We start from the raw sequence: 20,744 nt of genomic DNA on the forward strand, positions 1-20,744 counted from the left end.
GATGTTCTATAAATATTAAGCTGGGGAAAAAAAAAAAAAAAATCAGCTCTCTCTGCCTCAGGCTCTCCATCAGGCAAATTTTTAAAAATGATTAAAGCCCAAAGGAGAAAAAGGCAAAAGCAAAGACTCTACTCCTACCGTTTGCCAAATGTTAAGTCCTTTCACTATTCTGGGCCTCCATTTCCTTCTGCTCTAAGGAAACAGTATTGGATGAGCTGAACTCCAGGGTGCCTTTAGCTACAAAATAGATGACCTAGGCTCTCTCAGTCACTGACTTACCTGAGAAATGGCTTTGAAGGCAGCTGTTTTGCCCAACTTCTCCCCACCTCGGGTCACTGACTCTGCAGACTGTTTGGCTGTTTTGGCTGCTTCTTCCATGCCTTCTAGAATTTTTCGGCCAAGGTCGCTTTTACTTACTTCATCCAAACTCTAGCACAAGAGATAGAAGCAGTTAGATCCCTCAATGCAGCCTATATTTCATGGCCCTGCCAGCTCTCCTCTGGCAGTAGAGAAGCCCTTTGCTACAGAAAAGTATAACATAGCCTATTCTTTTGTCATCGATGGCCTCATTCCTAACAGTTACTCATGCCCAGCGCTGATCTGGAGAGGAGGGCTGGCTTCAGATCAGCTCCAGTCCGGTCCTGAAGGTCTAGAGGATTCTAGGGGAGTCCAGGCCAAACTGGGATTTCCCCATAAGTCCATACAGAACAACTCCCAGCAGTGGCCTCGTCCTCCCCCACCCTCAAAGATTCCCCCCAAATGAGAGGTGGCCTGGGTGCAACGAGCATTCTTGGCATCCTGGCTCAGCTCTGATGGACCCCCAAGGTCCTCAGCAACCTAGGGTCCAACACAAAAACCAGGGAGTCCTCAGGTCAAAACTTATCCTCAGGCATTTAAGACAATTCAGCTTCCTTACACATACCAATCAACTAACTAGCATTTATTAAATATCTACAACACAAAAGGCATTGCACCAGGTGTCAGGGATACAAATACCAGTGCAAGAACTTAACATTTTACAAGATGGATACATGTTCACAGATAAGGAAACATAGCATAAATATAAAATAAATACACAGTGATTAAGGGAAATCAGGAAAGACTTTTTAAAGGAATCAGCTCTTGAGTAGTTCCAAGGGTAAGAGGAAAGAGAAGGAAAAAAATGAAGGAAAGAAAGGAAAAGAGGGAAGAAGAGTATTTGTTTACAAAAGCAATTCATAAAACAATGATTCTCAAAAGACTGATTTGTAGCTTCCTAATTAAATCTAATGCACTAATTTTTTGGAAGATTTAGAATTAGGAACCAAAGTTCACATTCTGAGTGAGTTCTCTTGAATATTCTAGTTTTATTAATTTTTTTTTATTCATTTCATCAGCAAACATTCATTAAATGCCTACTAAGTGCAAAACATTGTACTTAAGACTAGAGAAAATACAAAAATTAGGTAAAATATACAGCCTGCCCTCAAGGAGCTTACAATCTGGTACAACAAGCAAATGACACAGATTAATCATAATATATAACAAGAAGAGATGTTATGAAGGTGGATGGTGTTACTAATAGCAAATACTAAAGAAGGTTTTACGGAGACAGTAACCTTGAGTTGGGCTTTAAAAGACAAGAAGGAAATTAAGAGAAAGAGAAAAAAAAAGATAAGGAACAGTAGGAACCAAGGTGCAGAAGCAGAAACAACACCTTCGAGAGAGTCATGTAGTTCAGCTAAAGCACAGAATGAAGTGAGATAAAAGCTGGAAGGGAGGATGGAACCATCATGAAGAAGGTCCTGATACCAGGAGGTGTGAGTGAGCCAGTGAAGACAGCAGAAGTGGGAATGAGAAAGAGGCCCAGTCATGTTTTAGTCTCTTACCTCTTTCACTGTCCCAGTGAATGCTCCAATTTTTTTCCTAATTACTTCAGATGTTTTGACTGTTTCAGACTCAATGGTTTTCTATAATAGAAAAGATCAGTTTTGATAAAAGCCAAATTAGCTACACATTATATTTCATTTTTAACAGGTCTAGAATCGTTGGCAGTCTATTGTCAGTATCTCTACCTTCCCCCTCTCAATTCCATGCTCAGACTGGCTTTTCTTCTTTACCTAAAAGGGGCCTCAGGGCTGTTCCTGGGCTGTGGTACAAGAGACTGCAGGGAGAGGGAACAAGTCTCACACAGCCAGGCTTCTTAGCTATAGCAGGTCAAAGAAAGCTGCACCAAGTGCTGACCTAGAATCTCTTTTGAGGCCCATTCTAGACTTTGAGTAAATGACATACCCAAAACACCTGACCAGGTAAAGTGGAAGGTAATTTTCCTCTTGCCACAGACTAGTCACTGGTCCAGGATAAGTAACTCCTTATATCCCCGGACATTGTCTCTTGCCTACTTCATAGCAGATCAACCATGCCACAAAGTCCAATTATTTTTCCTGCTCTTACCCCTAATTATACCATTTCTTGCTATTACATATGATAAAATCTAATGTTCTATACTATACTATTATAAAATGGTTACAAATCATACCCAAATTGGCTCATGAGAATTCCAAGATCTCTAATGTCATCCATTAATAGGCTGTTATGGAGGTAAAATTAAGAAACACAATAAAATTGTTCCAGTCACAGAGTAATTCTCCACTGCATCTTTTCTGCGGCTCTTCCATTTAAATCAAAGCCTTTGACAGGTTAAGAGTAGCTCTCAAACTATAACAAATAGCTAAATATCTAAAGCCCAATGCGACTCATTAATGAAATGGAAATTCATTGTTTCATAGCAATGGAAACTGACCTGAAATTGTCTATTTAGATGATAAAATTAAAAAAATTTTTTTTTTTCCTGAAGAAAATGGTATTAGAAAATTAAATATACATATTTTCCTTTTATGATTCTACTAGTATCTGAAAAACCAAAAAAGTCTGAAAGAACTTCAGAGACCATTTCACTTATCTTTGTTTACTGACAGGAACCCCTGTACAATAATCTAACCTCTGCTCAAAAAATTTCAGTAAGAGAAATGCACTGTATCCTAAAGCAGTTTCTTCTACTTACATCTAAAGGTGAAATTTTTTTCTTACTTAAACCTTATCATTTTATGAAATAGAAAGGTTCAGATCTGCTCTGCTACTAACAGGATCATGATCTTAAAGAAATCATACCCTTTTCATGAAGCAGACAGCCGAGACAAAAAGAGCCTTTGGGGAGCTTGATGCACTTTTAGCTGACATTCTGTGACTTTCTGAACCTCACTCTTCTTCCCTATTCTCAGAAACACAGAGTGAATGAACACAAAGTTCTATTAAATGACTTACATATTTCCTTCTTGCTTCCTGAAGTGCATCTGATTCTTCTAATTTCTTAGCTTCATCTCTGAATTTTTTTATACTTTCTTTCATTTCCTTGTTTTTTGCTAATTCTTGTTTAATATTTTCTATCAAGCCAGAAAGGAAACTTTTCCTGCTTCCAGAAGAGTAACACTTTGCCTAAAAAAAAAATTGAAAGAAAATCATCATTACCTGTGGGACGGGAAAAAAAAAAAAAAAAAAAAACACAGAAGCACCGAACTTATTGAATAAAAATTTAGTATCTGATTTTGAAGCAGAAAAGTAAGTCACTTTCTAATCTTTGGGCTCTAGTTTATTAATATACCACTTCCTGCAGCATGCACAAACTGACTACCATCCACCCGATGAAGGACAGTGGGAACTAAAACTAATTTCCTTTGTTCTAGAAACCAGATTTCTACTGTTGTAGGCTTACGTCCCAAGATTTTTAAAAATTAAACACTTGTCATCTAAAAATCTTTGGTTATCTTGCATGAACTGGTAACTAAACATGCCCCACACTATACTTGAGCAATTCCCTTTCTAAAGGCAGGATTTTACATTTACCCCTTAAATGCAAATCTAAATGCCATCTTCTCATCTGTGGGCCATTGTTCCAGCCTATGGCGATCTTTTGGACTCTTGATTCCATCTTCCATCATAGTAACTATCCCTCCCAGGCTCATGTCATCCACAAAGCACAGTGTACTAGAAAGGGAAGGACATGATACAACACTGGAGCAAATTGACATGTCCATTCTAAACGGTATTACCCTGTGTGCTCCATTCCTTCAAAAAGCCCTTCCAGAGTGCTATTTAGTGCAGGGGAGATAAAAGAAATAAAATAGGTGCTTGCCCCCTAGGATCTTAGCAAGAGCAGCAAGACAGGTGCAAAAACCGGAAAAACATAATAATGTTGACATCTGAGCTGAACCTTGAAAGCCTTGATTTCAACAGGTAGAAATAGTATCCATGTTATGAGCATGTGCGCAAAAATACATTCTAGGTGTGTAGAAACCAAGGCAAATAAAAGCTGGGAGGCAGCACAGGAAAAGAATACTTGTTTTGTTTAAGCACAAATTGTGTTCAGTTATAACTGACTCTTTGTGACCCCATTTGGGATTTTCTTGCCATTTTCTTTTCCAGCTCATTTCATAGATAAGAAAATGAGTTAAACAGGGTGAAGTGAGCTGGCTAGGGTATTACACCACTAGTTAAAAGTGTCTAAAGCTGAATTTGACTCAGAAGGGTGAGTCTTCCCAACTCCCAGTCCAGAACTCTTATGCTTTGTACCACTTAACTATCCCTAAGCATGAAGAGGGAGGAGAAGAGAGGGAAGAGAAAGAAAGGAAGAGGGACATAGGGAGGAGAAAGGTGGGAAGAAAAGGAAGGAGGAAGGGACAGAGAGAGAGAGAGAGAGAGAGAGAGAGAGAGAGAAAGAGAGAGAGAGAGAGATTAGGATTAGATTAAGGAAGATCTCCAATGTCTGATATCATCCACTAGGGGACAGACCATCACTGAAAGTTCATAAATTAGGGAATTAGAGGATGCAAGTTGTCTATGGGGTAGATGATTCGGATACCAGAGAAACAAATAGACTAGGGATACAGGTGGTAGGGAGGGGAAAATCCCGAGAGACAGACTAAATTACAAGAATCGACAAGGAACGAAGTATGAATGATGAGAATGAGGCTGGAAAGGTAAGGACTTGGGAGAAGAGGGCTGGGGTGAAAAAAGAATTGAAGATGATTCTGAAGTCACAAGCATGGCAGTAAATGAATGGTAGTTTCACTAATGTAAATATGGAAGCCAAGAAAAGGCTTTCAAAGAGATTAATTCTGGTTTTTTATATATGGTTTTAGGTTTTATAAATACAAAATACTCAAGTAAACAGGGAGCAGGATGTAACAGAAAGAACACTTGTTAGAAAACTGAATTACTTCTTAGCTGCATGATCTTTAGGTAAGCCATTTCCTCTCTCTAAGCCTCAATTTGCTTCTCTATAAAATAGGGATTAAGATTAAAATAGGGACCTTTGAGATTAGGTCTCTCTCAAGATTCTACCTTCCAACAGACAGTTGGAACTACAAGTGTGGATGGAGCTCAGGAGAGAGATCTCTGCACTCTCAGAGCTGGAAAGGATCTCAGAAGTCATCTAGTTCAATTCTTGAACAAGAATCCCCTCTATTAACAACAACAGCAAAGCCACAAGTAAACACAAGCCTTGGTTTCAAGACTGAGGGAATCCATTTACTCTCTGGGACACTGTTTTATCTTCTGAGAGAGAATTAATTATAAAGAAGTTTTTTCCTTAAAGTAAGCCTAGATTTATTTCTTTTCAACTTTTACTCAGTGCTCCTGCTTCTAACTTCTCAGACACAATAGAACAAGTTTAATATTACCCTTATTTACATGAAAGCCCTTCAAATATGGAAAGATACATAGACTATGATGTCCTACACTATGCATTCTCTTCTCCAATATAAACACTTTATTTTTTCAACTGATTTTTATTCCCTATAAGTGCTTTGGTTGCACTCCTCTGGACACTTTCCAACCAGCTAAATCACTTTCTTTCCTAATTAACACAGAACACCATATGTGACAGGGCCACAGCAGAGGTCTGTGTGCACCTCTCCCAATCTCCAGAAACTAGGCCTCTCTAAATGAAGACTGAAATTCTATTAGCTTTCCTGACTACTTGATAGGACTTGAGTACAAAGCCAAACCATTGCTATTTCCAGAGCTGCTAAGGCTACTTCCCAGCCACACCTCTACCATCTTGCTTTGTTTTGGGAAGATAATTTTTTGAATCCAAGTCTAAGAGAACTTGGCATTTATCTCTATTAGTGTTAGACCAGTGTTCTAGTCTGCCAAGTTCATCATCCAATGTGTTAATTATTCTTTGCAGTTTTGTCTTATCTGAAAATTAGATAAATCATTGATGGATGCTGTTATCTAAGTCAATAAAAAATGGTGAAGACTGCAGCCAAACACAACTCTCTAGTGCACTCCACTGGAAATCTCCCTCCAAGCTGCTGTGGAACCATTACCTATGGGTCCTCCTTGGGTCAGCCTACTCATTCAACTCTAAATCTATCTCTATGTGCAATCACTGCACCCCAAAAGGCTGAAAACAAAGATTTGGAATCATCCAAATTACGATTGATGATCCACCCAAAATATAACAAATATCCCAAAATTTCACATAGAAACTTAGCAAAATTATTAAGCACTTATTATTACACAGGACTATGCTGCTGTAGAACACAGAATCTTTCTCCAGAAAGTCAAGATATATCCTAGAACAACAGTCTCCAGAAATGCCCATACCTATTATGGTTCTATTGGTTGACAAAAGTACAACCAAAATATATTAGCCTTATTGGTCCTCTTGCGGAACAGCTTGTGACCATGGTGGCAAGTGGAAAAACCTCTGGATTGAGTCACCAGGTCTTGATCTGAATACCTATTCTTCTTTGTAACCTAAATGACCTCCTAATTCAATATCCATCTCCCATATCCTTGTACTTTCACAAGTCATCCCCTTCCCCATGTCCAGCTTTCTGAATCACTCATCTTCCCTTCATCAGGAAGGGAGCTTCCTAAATCACTCCCTTGAGAAGGCTCAACTTCTTTGCTTCTCCTGCAAAGTCTTTCCTCATCTTCTCAACTGTTTGGGTTTCTTCCCCACCCCAAATTACCATGTTATAGATATTTCCTGTTTATGAGCTATATATTCAGTGGGATGCAAGTTTTGCAAGGGCAGAAGTTGTTCTCCTTTTATTTTTGTATCCCCAGCATCCAGAACAGTATTTTGCATATTTTTTATTTAATAGATGTTACAGCATGGGAGCTCCCCTAGCAAGAAATCTTCATTATAATACAAGTGGGCACCTTCTCTCAACTTAAAACTTCATAGTTATCTGGGGTAGTAAAACTAATTTGCTCAGGATGACAGAGTACAGACCAAAGGAAGAACTTCGATCTGAAGTCCAAGTCAGGATGTCTAATTTATTACACACAATATCTCTTGCCCCAGACACAGCAGGGAGATCTCAAGTTTGAACATTAAAACAGACACTGGTTGTGGAAAATACTTGTGTGAAAAGTATAAGATCATTGGGATTATAGGCAGGAAGGGGATGTTTCAATACTCTTGTCAAATTTTCTCATTTACAGTCCCAAGTCCCTCAGCCTTGCATGGTTTAGTCCTGACCTATTGTTCCAGATGAGAGACTCTTCCCCAAACTCACCCTGTTCCTCCATCCCTATGCTATCCTGTACCTGAACACCCAGACAATCTCCATCCACCCTTAAAGAACTTCAAGCCAGAATGGATTTTCTGCATTTGTATGTGGTTTGTATCTCTCACATCAATTCCTTTAGTACACATGTAACAACATGTAACTCTTGTGTGTGTGTGTTTGGGGGGGAAGGGGGAGAGAATCCTACCTATTGGGCCATAAGCTCTGAGGGCAGAGACTAGGCTTTACTTATCTCTGATCCCCCTTCCCTTCTCCCCAGCCCTGAGGGCAGTTCTCTGCACAAGAAAGGCACTAGACCAATTAATACTTGCTGAAAAGAACTTTGAATATGGCATGATTACACACAAGGTCATACAATCCTGGGCTCATGACTATAGAATGCTACTACAAACCAGAGGGGCATGCCAGGCCCTTAACAGCACCCCCACCACTGCCAAAGATCACTTTTTTCTCTCCCAGAAGTCCCTTCTTGGCCCTTCAAGTTCCCTGGAGAGCAGAGGAAACCCGTTTCACTTACCAGAGGCAGCTCTAAGCCTGGACTGCATATTCGATAGACAGGGCCAGAGGGCAGTGGCACAGGGCACCAGCCAGAGAGAAGCTGGGTCCCGCTGCCAAGGCATCTCTAAAATTAGGGAAGAAAAAGTAAAAAAAAAAAAAAAAAAAAAAAAAAAAAAAAAAAAAAAGAACAGCAATTATTATTATTTTACCTCTGTGTAATGGAGGACTGAGGGTGGTGGTGGTGGGAAACAAGAAGGGAAGGCAGGTGGAGGGGAAAGAATAAGAGTTTTCTCATTCTGTCCTATGCTTAAGGAAAAAGATACCATGATGGGCATCTACCAAGATACATTCAGACTCCTGGGTCACAGGAAGAATGAAAGCTATCGCAGAATTTGTTCAGTTTGGGTAAAAGGTGATCGCTTCCTTTATGATTTATTTAAATCCTCATATCAACTGTTCTTTCCCCCTCTACTTTGTTTCTTCCCCCCCCCCCCCCCTTTTGTGCCCGTTTCCCCCCCCCCTTCTTCCCCCCCCCCCCCCCCCCCCCCCCAACCTGGAAGTTATTTTTAACTGATAGCTTATCTGGGAAAAAATCATTAAATTTATAAAATCTATAAAAACTACCACCAATTCACACCTAAACAGTTATTTTTACTCACATTGATAAAATTTGCCTAACCTGAAAGACACTGTTGCCAAAACAAAGAAAAAATCCTAATTCTCCTAGTTCAGAATTCCACCTACTTTCCCACTACTTGTTAGACCTATTAGAGCTGAAAAGGCAGCCTAGTTTAGTGTCAAGTCACTGCATCAGATATTCTCATGCTATTTAAATTGTGTGTGACTTTGAAAAAAAAAAAAACACTACTTATCTAGACCTCACTTTTCTCATTTATAAAATGAAGGAATTGGAAGAAAGGATCTTAAAGCACACCTCAACCCCTTCCTACTCTAAACTCTATGATTCTGAGGCCTAAAATAGACAAAAACTGTCAATGAAGGTCTTTAGTCAGAAACCTGTTCCTTCCCTTGTCCTCTCCTTTCTTCTCCTCAGGTTCCTTGCACCCTTTCTGCCTTGCTGACTTATGACCTAACAATTCCTATTAATTTCACCTCCCCAATCACTGCCTTCTCTTATTCCATTCAAGTTCCTTACTCTTTTGAGTTCACAATGATTTTATGTGTTTGTAGAAAAAAAGAAGAGACCCAGAACTCACTGTGTTTCTTTCTAGATCTGTATTTCTAATTTTCTCTTGGTCAGAATCTGCGGCTATTCAAGTTTTTGTTTCTCTGAGTAGCAGGAGGCATGGGGGGGGAAACCTCTAATCTAGAACCTGAAGTGATTTGGGCAAGTCCCCTCCCTTCTCTGAACCCCCAGTCCACCTAGCCATGCTTTCTTTCAATGAATGCAGAGTGAAGATCAGAACCCTGGTCTCCTGTTTTTGACCTAATGCTTTTAAATCAGATCATAAATGCCACTGGATCCAGTTGCCTGAATTCCCTGGACGTTTAGTGATACAATACTGTGATGTTTTTATGTTGCATGACCAACTAGAGAGATTAAGTGAGTCCTGTCAGGTTTAGGGGGAGCTGTTCATGCTTTGTATGTTCTGTGCTGCTGAGGAAGGGCTAGACAAGGAAAGGGAGTGGAGGGTGTTCAGAATCTGCTCCCACACCAAGATGCACTGTAAGAAATGAATACGACTCCTTTGTTTCACATAATTTCTGAAACAGATATACAACCTCCTCTTGTGTTATTTTATCTCCTCACAGAGAACAGAACCCCCAAATTATGTAATTTTAGAATTAGAAACCACAGTAATTACTTAGTCCAATCCATAACTGAAAGAGAATTTTCAATTTAACACTTTGCAAACGGTCATTCTAACCTGTGCATGAAGACCTTCTATGTAGAAGAACTCATTACCTACCAAAACAGATCATTCCATTTATGGATAACCATAACTGTTAAAAATCCTATTTCCACTTTCCATGCTTTGCTACTGATTTTGCCCTCTGAGGTTAAAGAATTCAATTTCTTTTTTATATGACAATACTTCACAACAGGTATCACCTCTCTCCACCCAACCTGATCCTCTTCTCTAAATAAAACAATCGATTCCTTCAACTGATCCTCTTCCAGCACAGTTGCTTTCCATCAATGTCCTTTCTCAAGCTAAACCCAGAACTAAATACAGATACAGTCAGATGAAAACAAGCAGAAATCCTTGAGCAGTCCATCAGAACTAGCAAAGTAAGTCTGCCTTTGAATTCACTGAACCTCAGAGCCATCCAATACATCCTGCAGACTGTAGGTCCAACCAGTGATTTGGTCTGCACATCTTCAATGAGGACGGCCTACTACACTTAGGAGTAAATCTAACTTTCAGCAAGTTTTATTTATTATAGGCAATACTTCCCTGTCTCTGTCTGTCTCTGTCTCTGCTTCAGGCTAAAGATGAGTTTTCAACTGGTCCCTTGGACTCAGTCCTTCACCATCCTCTAAAAACATCAACTGGTAGCCAGACTCCAAGAACTAATCACAACAAGATCTAATGGCCATCTTTCCTTCAGAGCCCTAATACTCCCTTAATGAATCTGAAACAACCTGGTCAGATCCATGACCATACATTGGGCTAAACCGAGTCTCCCCTGACCACTCCCATTCCCCCAAACCCTTTACTAACCAACTGTCCACCGGTCCTGACTCTACCACCGACCCTTACAAAGATGAAGTGCTTTGGACCCGAGATTAGACTTTCATATTCCGACTTCGCCCTCCTTGTCACTCTCTGGGATGCCCGGGTCCTGGCTAAGGAAAGACAGGCAGGAGCAGCCCTTGGTCTCTTCCAGTTTAAAATGAGAGAGCATGGCCCATTAAGGAAGGGCTGGCCTCGGGTCCTGCTCTCAGCCCGTCCCCACCACTGGGAGCCAGGCCATCCCCTTCTGCAGAGGCCCGCTCTAGGACTCCTAGCCAGCCTCTGACGCATAATGCTGTGACCTTGGGCTAGCTCCTTCTGTGGGCCTCAGTTTCCTCATCTGCAGGAAGAGTTGGGGGAGATGGGCTCTGCGGGCCCTTACAGCCGAGTCCTGCTGGGCAGCAGCGGGCCCCAAGATCTCGGGGGCCCCTCCAACCCCTTCCCAGAGAAGTCACGTTTCAGGGCTGCAGCCCCCCGCCCAGGCCCTGAAGATCGCTAGCCTTGAGAGGGCCGAAAGCCTCGTGGGCCCCAAGGTGACAAAGAAGGTCAGGGCCCAAGGGACCCCAGCCGCGGCCTCGCCCCGAACGCCCGCCGGCTCGCCAGCCCCAAGCCCTGCCGAAGCATGCAGCTCGGCCCCGCCCCCCTGGGAGCCCTGGCGCACACAGGCCCGGCTCGGCCCGAGGCCGGAGCCGAGAGCGCGCCGCGCCCTTTCCTGACCTCCTCCTCCCCCCGCGCTCGTTCAACACCTCACCCGGGAGCAGCGGCACCATCCACCCCTAATCGCCGCCGCCATATTGGAGAAGGCCGTGTGACCTTCCCGCGGCGCGACTGGAATACGTCACCACCCGTCGCCTCGAGGAGGTGGTCCTAGGGCGGGGTCTAGGGTGCGGGGCCACAAAGCCTCGCCACCGGCGGAAGACCATTGCGCGCCTGCGTGTGCTCAGACTCCCGAATCTGCGACCTCTGCTGGCGGAACAAATCGACGGACTTGAAGGGATTGACAGATAAGCTGACAAATGGAAAGGCGGGACGGCTGTGCAGCCAGAAAAGGGCAAACAGATATTGACTAGTGTACTCGCTAGGAAGCGTGACCGAGCTAAAGGAAGTCAACTACATCGAAGACGACAGGCAGACGAGTGAAATGGCTGGTGAACCATGAAACCGTATTCGTTGACATTGTGCAAACAGCTCGACAGACGAAAAGGTACAAACGGAAGGAGACCAGCGGGCAGGCAACAAAGTGAGAAAAGCTTTCGAGCAGAGGCGCAAAGGCGACCACATTCCTCCAGCCACGGAGTCAGACCAACGAGCCGGAGCAGATGAATGGCCAGATGGCACCGGCAAACGGACAGTCCCGGGCAAGACTTGTGGCCCCGAGAGCCGGTGCTGTTTTTGGTGACCGTATCCAATTGGCTGCCTTTTACGACGTAGAAAGGAGCCGAGAGCCAGAGCTCCACAGGCCGCTTGAGGTGGGCTGGGCAGGCATGTGGTCGCTCTCCATGCCTTGAAACCGAGACTTTTCTCCTCCTAGCATTTGTGCATCTCCCCTGCAATCCTGTGCCGTTTGGACTTCTTGATCCCCAGATTGGCCAGTTCGTGTTTATTCGTGGAGAACCGGTCCCTCTGGTAGAGGTCCCGACTCTTGGGTTCGCTGCAGTGGAGAAAGGATTCCCGGAACTAGCCGTAAGTCATCAAGCTTCCCACGGAAAAGCGGCAGTGACGGAACCTGACCAGTCTCAAAGCTCGTTTCTGGGGCTGAGAATCCATACCTAGAGAAATAAGGGACACCCTTACAACTGTTTGTCATGTTTCCAAATGAACTATGTGGAGAGTCGGTTTCAAATTATAACAGATTGCCTGAGAGCTAAGTCCAATTATTTTTACAAGTATAGCTTTTAGGAGAATAGACTGCTTGTGACTAGAAGAGAGACAAAGCCAATCCTGTGGTAGGAAAAATCAGCCGTGGCACTCAAATTATATTATGCCCAAGCTGATCTGCCTACTGGAAGTAGAGGTGAGAAGACTGACTCACTCAAGAGGAATGTGTTATCCATCAGAGAAGTGGCTGACAGGCATCAGAGGGAATGAGTGACATCTGGTCATAGGACCAAGAACCACGTTCTGGAAGTAGCATACCAGAGACTGCTTGCTAAAACAGCAGTCTAGATTTTGGATTATGGCAGACAATTCAGAATTGTGCATGTTGCCATTGTGAACTTTCCCCTTAGTAAAAAATTATTTCAAAAATACAATATTAATTTGTGAACATGTAAAGTAAAAGGAAAGGTATAGAGTTCAATGCATCCCTGAGGGGCATGGTGGCTACAGCATTAGGGACCTGCTAGCTCCAGTGAAATACGTTGAGAAAGGGGGTGCTTGGAAAAAGAGCCCTAGTAAATAGAAGCAGAAAAAAAAAAGTTATTGGGTAGAATCATTTTAGAGGCCTGGCTTAAATGAAAACTGAAGATGGAGTAAGCTTAAGGTTCTCAGGAAAAAACCAATGAATTAAATGCAAAAAATAATAATAATAATAAAATCTTTCACCTGCCTGCCTTACAGATGATCTCTATGTCTGTGTCTCTATTAGTGCCACTTCTTGCATGAGACTTTGGTAGATGAATAAGAAAGAAAAGGTCTCTAAGCAGGAAATTTAATAGCTAGATATTGACACCACCCCTTTCCTTTGCAAAGGCTTATATGGGACAGACCTCAGAAAATGTGACAGGAGTTGGCATCTGTACCAAAATATATGGGCTAGGAAAGGGTTTTTCTACCTCCTCCACTCTCCATTATGAACTAGTAGGAAGTCAATGGAACAAAATGTGCCTAGCTTTTGCTGACTTAATTCTCTGATCGACCCTCAATAACAGTGGCAGGATAGAGGTGGGCACAGGGCTGAGAAGAAAACAGCTGTTCTGAAATTTGCTTCATAGAAGCTGAGACATCACAGATTTTGAATTAAAGATGTTGAAAATTATCAAAGCATAAATTTTTTTCTGTGGTATTTCTATTGGCCTTCATGGTTCAAGTCTTTTCCAAGTCTTCCCACTCAGCAGTCATAGAATATTCACAGCTTTCAAAGACCCTTTCAAGTCTGGGTATGGGGAGAAGGGTGGAAGAAGAATTCTGATTCATAGCACTTCACCTCCTGAGAAAGATGCTATGGGAAAGAAGAATGGGCTCTTACGTGCCCCACTTTTCACTGTAGTAGGGAGTGACTCTGCCTTTTCCATCAGGCCACATCCCTTTTGTCCATCCTCTTAAGTTTTCCACTGGGCTGGCCCTGGCCTTTTATGATTCCAGGAAGGAGAAGGAGGAAGATGACAAGTGGATTCTGTGATGATTATATGACATGGCACCCTTGTTCCTTGGGTTAGCTTCAACCTCCCAATTCCAGCGGGGAGAGAGGGACAGATGACTCCCAAGAAGAATTAGCAAGAGCCACGAAAACAAGAAAATGTCATGTTGTTAAATAATACCAACCGTTTCAGTGCTTCTAATCAAAGATATTTTTTATTTGATTCCTCAAATTTCCAATGTTTCTAATCATGTAAGTCACAGTTATTGCTGCAGTTATTAACTTCAGTGAGACAACTAGCCATGTTTCCTTTCTAGCTTAGGCTGGAAACAACAACAGTCCCATTGTCTTCCTTGATTTGGTATGAGAGGCAACCTCTAGTTCTCATAATTTCAAGTATGAAACTAACAAATGTAAAGTCAATTCAAGCTGAGACTAGAGCTTAATTCCTTGCCTTTTTTTTTTTCCCCCCCAGGAAATCATAAACTAGGCTTAGTCCTTCTACAGTAAGTTCAGGTATATAAGCATAATGACCATAGGACCCATTAAATCTTTTTCAGGCCAAACAGGTCCAGTTGCTCAGGATCACTATCTTATCTTCTGAATTTTACCATATTTTGGTGCAAAATAAAGCCTTTAATTCATGATAAGGTTGAGTCCATCCTGAGACATAGGGCTTTTAAGGATCTTGGACTTGGCAATGAAATCAAAAGAAATGGGAATAAGCCTGCAAGGCCATCTGGTCCCTTCTTCTCAAAGCAAGAATCCCTGACAAATGGTCATCCAGTTTATGACTTTCAATAATGAAGTACTCGCTATTCACACCAAGGCCATATGCTCAAGCACTTGAACTATTTGAAAGATTTTAATGAGTAGAAATGTTCATGCCTGCCAGTTACACCCACTTGTTCAAAGAACTTAAGAGCTGGAAAGGAAACTATAGAGATCACCTAATTCAACCCCCAATTATGCAAGATAAGGAAATTACATTTAACAAATCTAATTCCTCTTCCACAGGTTGGACTGGAAAACTCTTTCCTGTCCCCCTTTTCTCTTCCCCCCATATATCTTCCCACCTTCAAACTAAATGTTCCCAATTCCTTCAATTGATCCTTATATGATAGGATTTCCAGAGCCTTCTTCAACTCAGCCAAGCCCAGCAGTTGTGCCTTGGTTTTGTCATGACATAAAATAGTGTTAAATGTTACCTTGTTTCTTTCATCAAGTACCTCAATATTTATGTCATGAATGAGAAGTCACTGGTGATTTAATTCATTATATTCATATATTTTATTCTCTTGGCTAACTATACCCAGTAATCCCAATTATGCCTTGTAGGTTGTCACTGTCAGTCTCCCAGCTGATTGTATAGTGATGGGGTGCCTGACCTGGAAACAGGAAGGCTTGAGTGCAAACCTGATCTCAGGTACTAGCAGTGTCACCCTAGGCAAGTCACTTAACCTATATGCCTCAGTTTTCTCAACTGTAAAATGAGGATGAGAATACCCATCTCCCAGGACTGTTGTGAGGATCAAATGAGACAGTATTTATAAAGTGCCTAACTCCTAAGTGCTATAGAAATATTTTTCCCCTTCCCCATGCTGAATATACTTTCCTTGACACAACGGCTTGCCAGTATCTTTCCTAAAATGTAGTGTTTGAGAGCTGAATGCTACAGAGGTTGTCAAAAATGAGTTGAGTTTAGTGTAACTCTTCCAATACTCTTCCTTGAGGGTGCTAAATCTGGTATAGGGTGCTCAGTTCTATACACTACATTGTAGGATGGACAATGGCAAGTGGCCCCACAAAGAGATGAAAAAGATGGGGTCTCCATCTGGAATGGTGAAGCTGTGAAAGAACATGTTCAAAACATATAAAATCACAAAGTGTATGTTAAAGTAAACATGGACTTGCCTGCCAAATTCCCAAGTACTAAGTTGAAACCACTGTTTGAACCTTAAGACTGAGAACAAGGACTATTTTCCATAATAACTCAGAAAAATTTGGACCATTTTTAAAAAAATGAATAGGCTTTTAAATGCTGGGATTAATTTAATCATTAATATTGTCAGGAGGAACAAATGTCCCTACAGAATACTACTTGGAATCTTTGATGATAATATGTGACGAGATGAACCATGACACTGTCCCACTATGCAAATTTCCTGTTTCCTTGACTACCTCTCCAACTTCCAATTTCCTCAGTTCCTAATTAGAGGGCTAAAGACAAGAGAGCTAAATAAATGACATGAGAACAGCACCCTAGGCTACAGAGTTGAAGGTCAGTCATTCCATTCTTGAATGTTCTTCCAAAAATATTTTGAGCGCCCCTGCAACATTCCCAATAAACGTCATCCAGGTACTACTTGAATACTTCTAATAACCTATTACATTCTTCCTGCACTCAACCTATATCAGATGACTTCTGCAGGATTTAGCTCAACACCATATTTTAGGAAAGGAATTGGCAAATCAGAGGATGTCTAGGGAAGAAATATTTATATAGCACCTACTATATGCCAGGCCCTGTGCTATTCTTTTCTTCATTCCACTCCCTGCCTTTTTTCTCTTCTGCCAGCTAACTTTTCACAATTCCTTAAAATAATACTAATTTAGTTTTTTCCCTCCCACTAGATGAAAGAGATTCTTTGCCTCAATTACTACCTAGCTTTAATCACTTAATGGTTTCAGCCTCACTCAGATTGTTAGCTTAAAAAGGCCAAGCTCTCACCCTGCATCCAGGGCCCAGCTCCACAGTTGTCCTGATATATATCTGGCCACTGGAACCAGATGGCTCTGAAGGGTAAAGTGAGGCTGGTGAACTTGCACAGCCCTCCTTCATCTAAATCCAGTTTACTTTCATGTCAGGGCATTATCTCCCTGATGGAACGGTCCTCTTTGAGAAGGAAAGACAAACAAGGTCAACTAATGTGTGGTTCTCCTGTGTTGCTTAGGAAGAAGCTTAAAAGAATAAAATAATAAAAAGAGAAGCTTAAAATACACAAACATACATACATATACACACATACACACACACACACACACACACACACACACACACCCCTCTTGCTATTTGTGCTGGTTCATTTATTCTCTTTAACAAATTTTAAATACCTTAAAGATCTCTGGCAGGTCAAGACTTTGTCCCCCAGGACTTAGCACACTACTCAAGACACATCAGGCAGGTAATAAATGTTTATATTATATCATAAAAGGTTCCAGAAAAAGAATACCACCTTAACCTTCTTCCTTTCCTTTTTGATTATACAGGTCAAAGACCAACCAACTTCAAGGGAATCTCAATTTTCTCGAACATGACAGCGATATATAAATAACAACAACAATGAAGGATTTCTAAGTTGAGCAGACAAAGCTATCTTTTCCCTATAGTAGCATTTGGTGAATACAAAGTTTGTTCTGTACTGGCAGAATAAACTAAGATTTGAAATGATCCAATATCTAAATCTAAGTTCTCTCCTCTTGTCTGTAGAGTTTTACTTCAATCATTTCTCCTCTTATCTGTTTTGTCTCTCTTCTTTTCAAACATGCAGACAATAAGGGAGGTTAAGCAAGAATGACATTAGTTTTGTCTTGTTTCTCCCACTTTCATCCCATAAATCATAGCTGCACAAGTCAGAATTTCGAAATTGTTTTGGCTTACATTCATGAAAGCAACTCTCCCACATTTCCATATCATTAAACAAAATCTAACTTGAAAAAACAATATATGAATTGAGGATCATTAAAAGGAAATAGATTGGTTTTTGACTTTTACTTCTCTTCTAGGAATATCCTCAAAACATTCTAAGAAACAATGAATTTTAAAAAATAATTCTGAGAATGCCTGTAGGAAGAAAAAGCAGTTTCCACAGATGCCTACTGTCTCAAAAGTAACGGTTGCCAAAAGAGAAAGCTGTGAAGAATAGTGGATAGCTGGTTCATCTGAAATATACCAGTGGCCCCAAACCCTCAGGCAGCTAGCATGTTCTCATCTACTTGGCAATTCCTTATTATCAGGCTAGATTCAGTGCCAAAATAGTTAAACTTCAAGTGAAGGAGTTTGACAGAATAGGAAGTCCATCAATCCTGAGGTAGATGAAGTTCAATAGAAAACACTCTTAACAAAACCACCACCAGGTTCAATCTCCTCTCAATGGCATACTGCATATTGATCAATTATGCAGTTTCACCAGACTATTCTCATTCTATAGATCAGACACACAGAAAGCAGGCCAGTGACTTGCTCAAGGGCACACACCAATCAACCCCCAGAGCTGAACAATCCCAAGATTTGCAAACCTAGGTCAAGAAGTGGACATTTTGCAGTTTTGCGTGGAGACAATTAAGTATCAAAAAAAGACCAACTGGGGAGCCAAATGCTTGCCCCTAAGATCTGAACATACAAAGGACATTCCTGGTGCAGGTTTCCCATCCAGGTGCATCCTTTTCCTCCCCGAGGCAGTGCAGGCCCCGGGGCAGGTCCAACAGTGGTGGACACATTCCGGAGACATTTGGCACATCCTTTTAAGCAGTTGGACAGCTTCTCCATATCTGAAAAAGAGGGAAATAAACACAGAACTACAGCAAGACACACATAAAAGAGAAAGGAAAAACCAGTGACTTCAACATTATACTAAAAGTCTGGTCAAGAGAAATTTAACATGTTTCCAATGAACCAAGTAAGTGTTCAGGAAGTGTTGGCTGATAAGGACGTTTTCTTGGGGTAAATAAGGACGTTTTCTTGGGGTAAATAAATTACACTTTATTTACCATGTTTAAAAAAAAAATTAGGAGCAGAGGAATGGCAAGTGAAATGAATAGCTGCAAAGCTAAGCTCTGGCTCTGTGGGATGAGAGGAAACCTAGCCAATTAAAAATGAAAAATTATGTTTTGCTGAAAGAGCTAAGAGGGTCTGTAAACTATAGAAATAAAGTGGGAATAACAGAGGCAGGCCCAGGAATACCCAAAAGCACAGAATTGACAGTCATAGGTCCTGGGTTCTAGAATCCTGAGGTAAAGGGCCCTTTACAATCAGCAGTGCATAAGAGAGCCTGGAAAGTAAACTTGTATTACAGGAAAAAGAAGTAAAAAGGACCATGGAAAAGAGTGGGGTTTCAGGCATAAGCTTCTATAATTGCCAGAGGGACTTGAGCTGGGAAAAATTCTCAAGTCTACAAAATGCATTCCCCATGAAGAACAGAAATTTGATGAAAAGTACATGAACATAATGCACATAAGACAACTTCACAAATAACATTCAAGACATGAGAGCATAATTTTTTCCTTCCCTCCCCTTCACAGTCTAAGACTTCAGTCTGAGCAACCCTTTGCCCAAAGATACAGCACCATTTGGTGGGGAGGAGAAAAGACATGCTTGCCTAAAAAGTATAAAGTAAACCAATTGTATTATTATAATTTTAATTCCATTTCTACTGATTCAAAGTTACAAATGACCAGTTCCTAAACTATAACATGTCAGTTTTCCTGTTTTGTTTACAACTAAAAATATCACAAAATTCAAACTATAGGTTAACATGTGAGGCATTAACACATCCCTGATGCCTGTGAAAAGAATCAAGTATCTGCACAAATATAAGGTTGGATTCATAAAGAAAACCCCAAACCACAACATTGTACTTGAAAATAAGCATCAGCTTATCTTTGGAATTGAATTCAAATGTCTATATGACTGTGAACAAGTTTAATAAAATGTTTTGCATGTTTCTACTACATATAAAATCTATGTAATACATGTCAATATATCAATTTGGCATCTATAAAAACTCTGAAAATGATTGAAAAGTTTCATTCATTTTGAGAAAGCCATCAACAAAAAAATAAGATTCACACTCAAGACTACATTTTTAAAAAATGTTTCTTCTTTCAAAGCTTCTTTATTATTAATCTGAAATCTTCTTGATTATCAAAACCTAACTCTGATTTCTTTTAAAAAACACTAAAGATCTTTTAATCATATGAATAAAAAAGCAATGGGAAGATGGAGAACTCAGCAGTGCTTTTCTGAAAATCATAAAAACTAATTACAGAAGCATTCTCAAAAGAACACAATGGGATTCATTTTCTTTTAGACTTTTGGACAGCAATGTCATACTTTATTGAAAACAAACCCATGTAAAAACAAAGTTAAAATGAAAAAAAAATGGTACCTGAAAAATAAATTACTTTATATAAAACAAATCAATAACTTAAAACACACTAAATATACAAAATGTTTAACCATCTACTGTACAATATGGGAAACAATTGATAAAGCCTCCTGTCCCACAACAGATTACTTTGTAAGCGAAATGTTACATGTTAAAAGAGATGGAACCAATTTTTTAAAAAGACTTCAGGTCAAGATTTAAAGTACAGTACTATTCAAAGTTACTGGTCAAATCACCAATTATCCCAACTTAGGTGCTCAAAATGTCAAAAGTCATTTGCTTTTCAATGACCAAGCAAAATATTTAACTATGTCACTAAAGGGTGGCTTAGAAATAAGAAACAATCATTACAAGTCAAAGGAAAATCAAAGTTTTGAAATGGAAACCCCATAGGATTTCAAAGATTCTGGTGGTAGCTCATCTACTCTATCATTATTAAAATGGCTCATGAATTACAAACTCCACTCAACAGAAAACAAAAACAAAAACAACAACAACA

At 40.6% G+C, this 20,744-nt stretch overlaps 1 protein-coding gene across 3 annotated transcripts in view; it reads right to left on the reverse strand.

The window, feature by feature from the left end:
- TIMM44 (translocase of inner mitochondrial membrane 44) overlaps positions 1-19,816 on the reverse strand; it is a 51,114-nt gene extending 31,298 nt beyond the window's left edge. The window contains exons 1-5 of one of the 3 annotated variants that reach the window (XM_031948289.1): positions 18,482-19,816; positions 8,101-8,205; positions 3,304-3,474; positions 1,869-1,949; positions 280-429 (exon numbers count right to left, since the gene is read on the reverse strand). In XM_031948289.1, the coding sequence (XP_031804149.1) occupies positions 280-429; positions 1,869-1,949; positions 3,304-3,474; positions 8,101-8,205; positions 18,482-18,598 (624 nt within the window). In that variant the 5' untranslated portion in view covers positions 18,599-19,816. Of the gene's footprint in view, positions 1-279; positions 430-1,868; positions 1,950-3,303; positions 3,475-8,100; positions 8,206-10,768; positions 11,412-11,531; positions 11,687-18,481 lie in introns of those variants that run through there. The other 2 variants (XM_003760888.4, XM_023496913.2) reach the window with 2 other exon arrangements.
- Between the last annotated feature and the right edge of the window lie 928 nt (positions 19,817-20,744).

Source organism: Sarcophilus harrisii, chromosome 1, assembly GCF_902635505.1.
Source record: "Sarcophilus harrisii chromosome 1, mSarHar1.11, whole genome shotgun sequence".
Taxonomy (NCBI): Eukaryota; Metazoa; Chordata; class Mammalia; order Dasyuromorphia; family Dasyuridae; genus Sarcophilus; species Sarcophilus harrisii.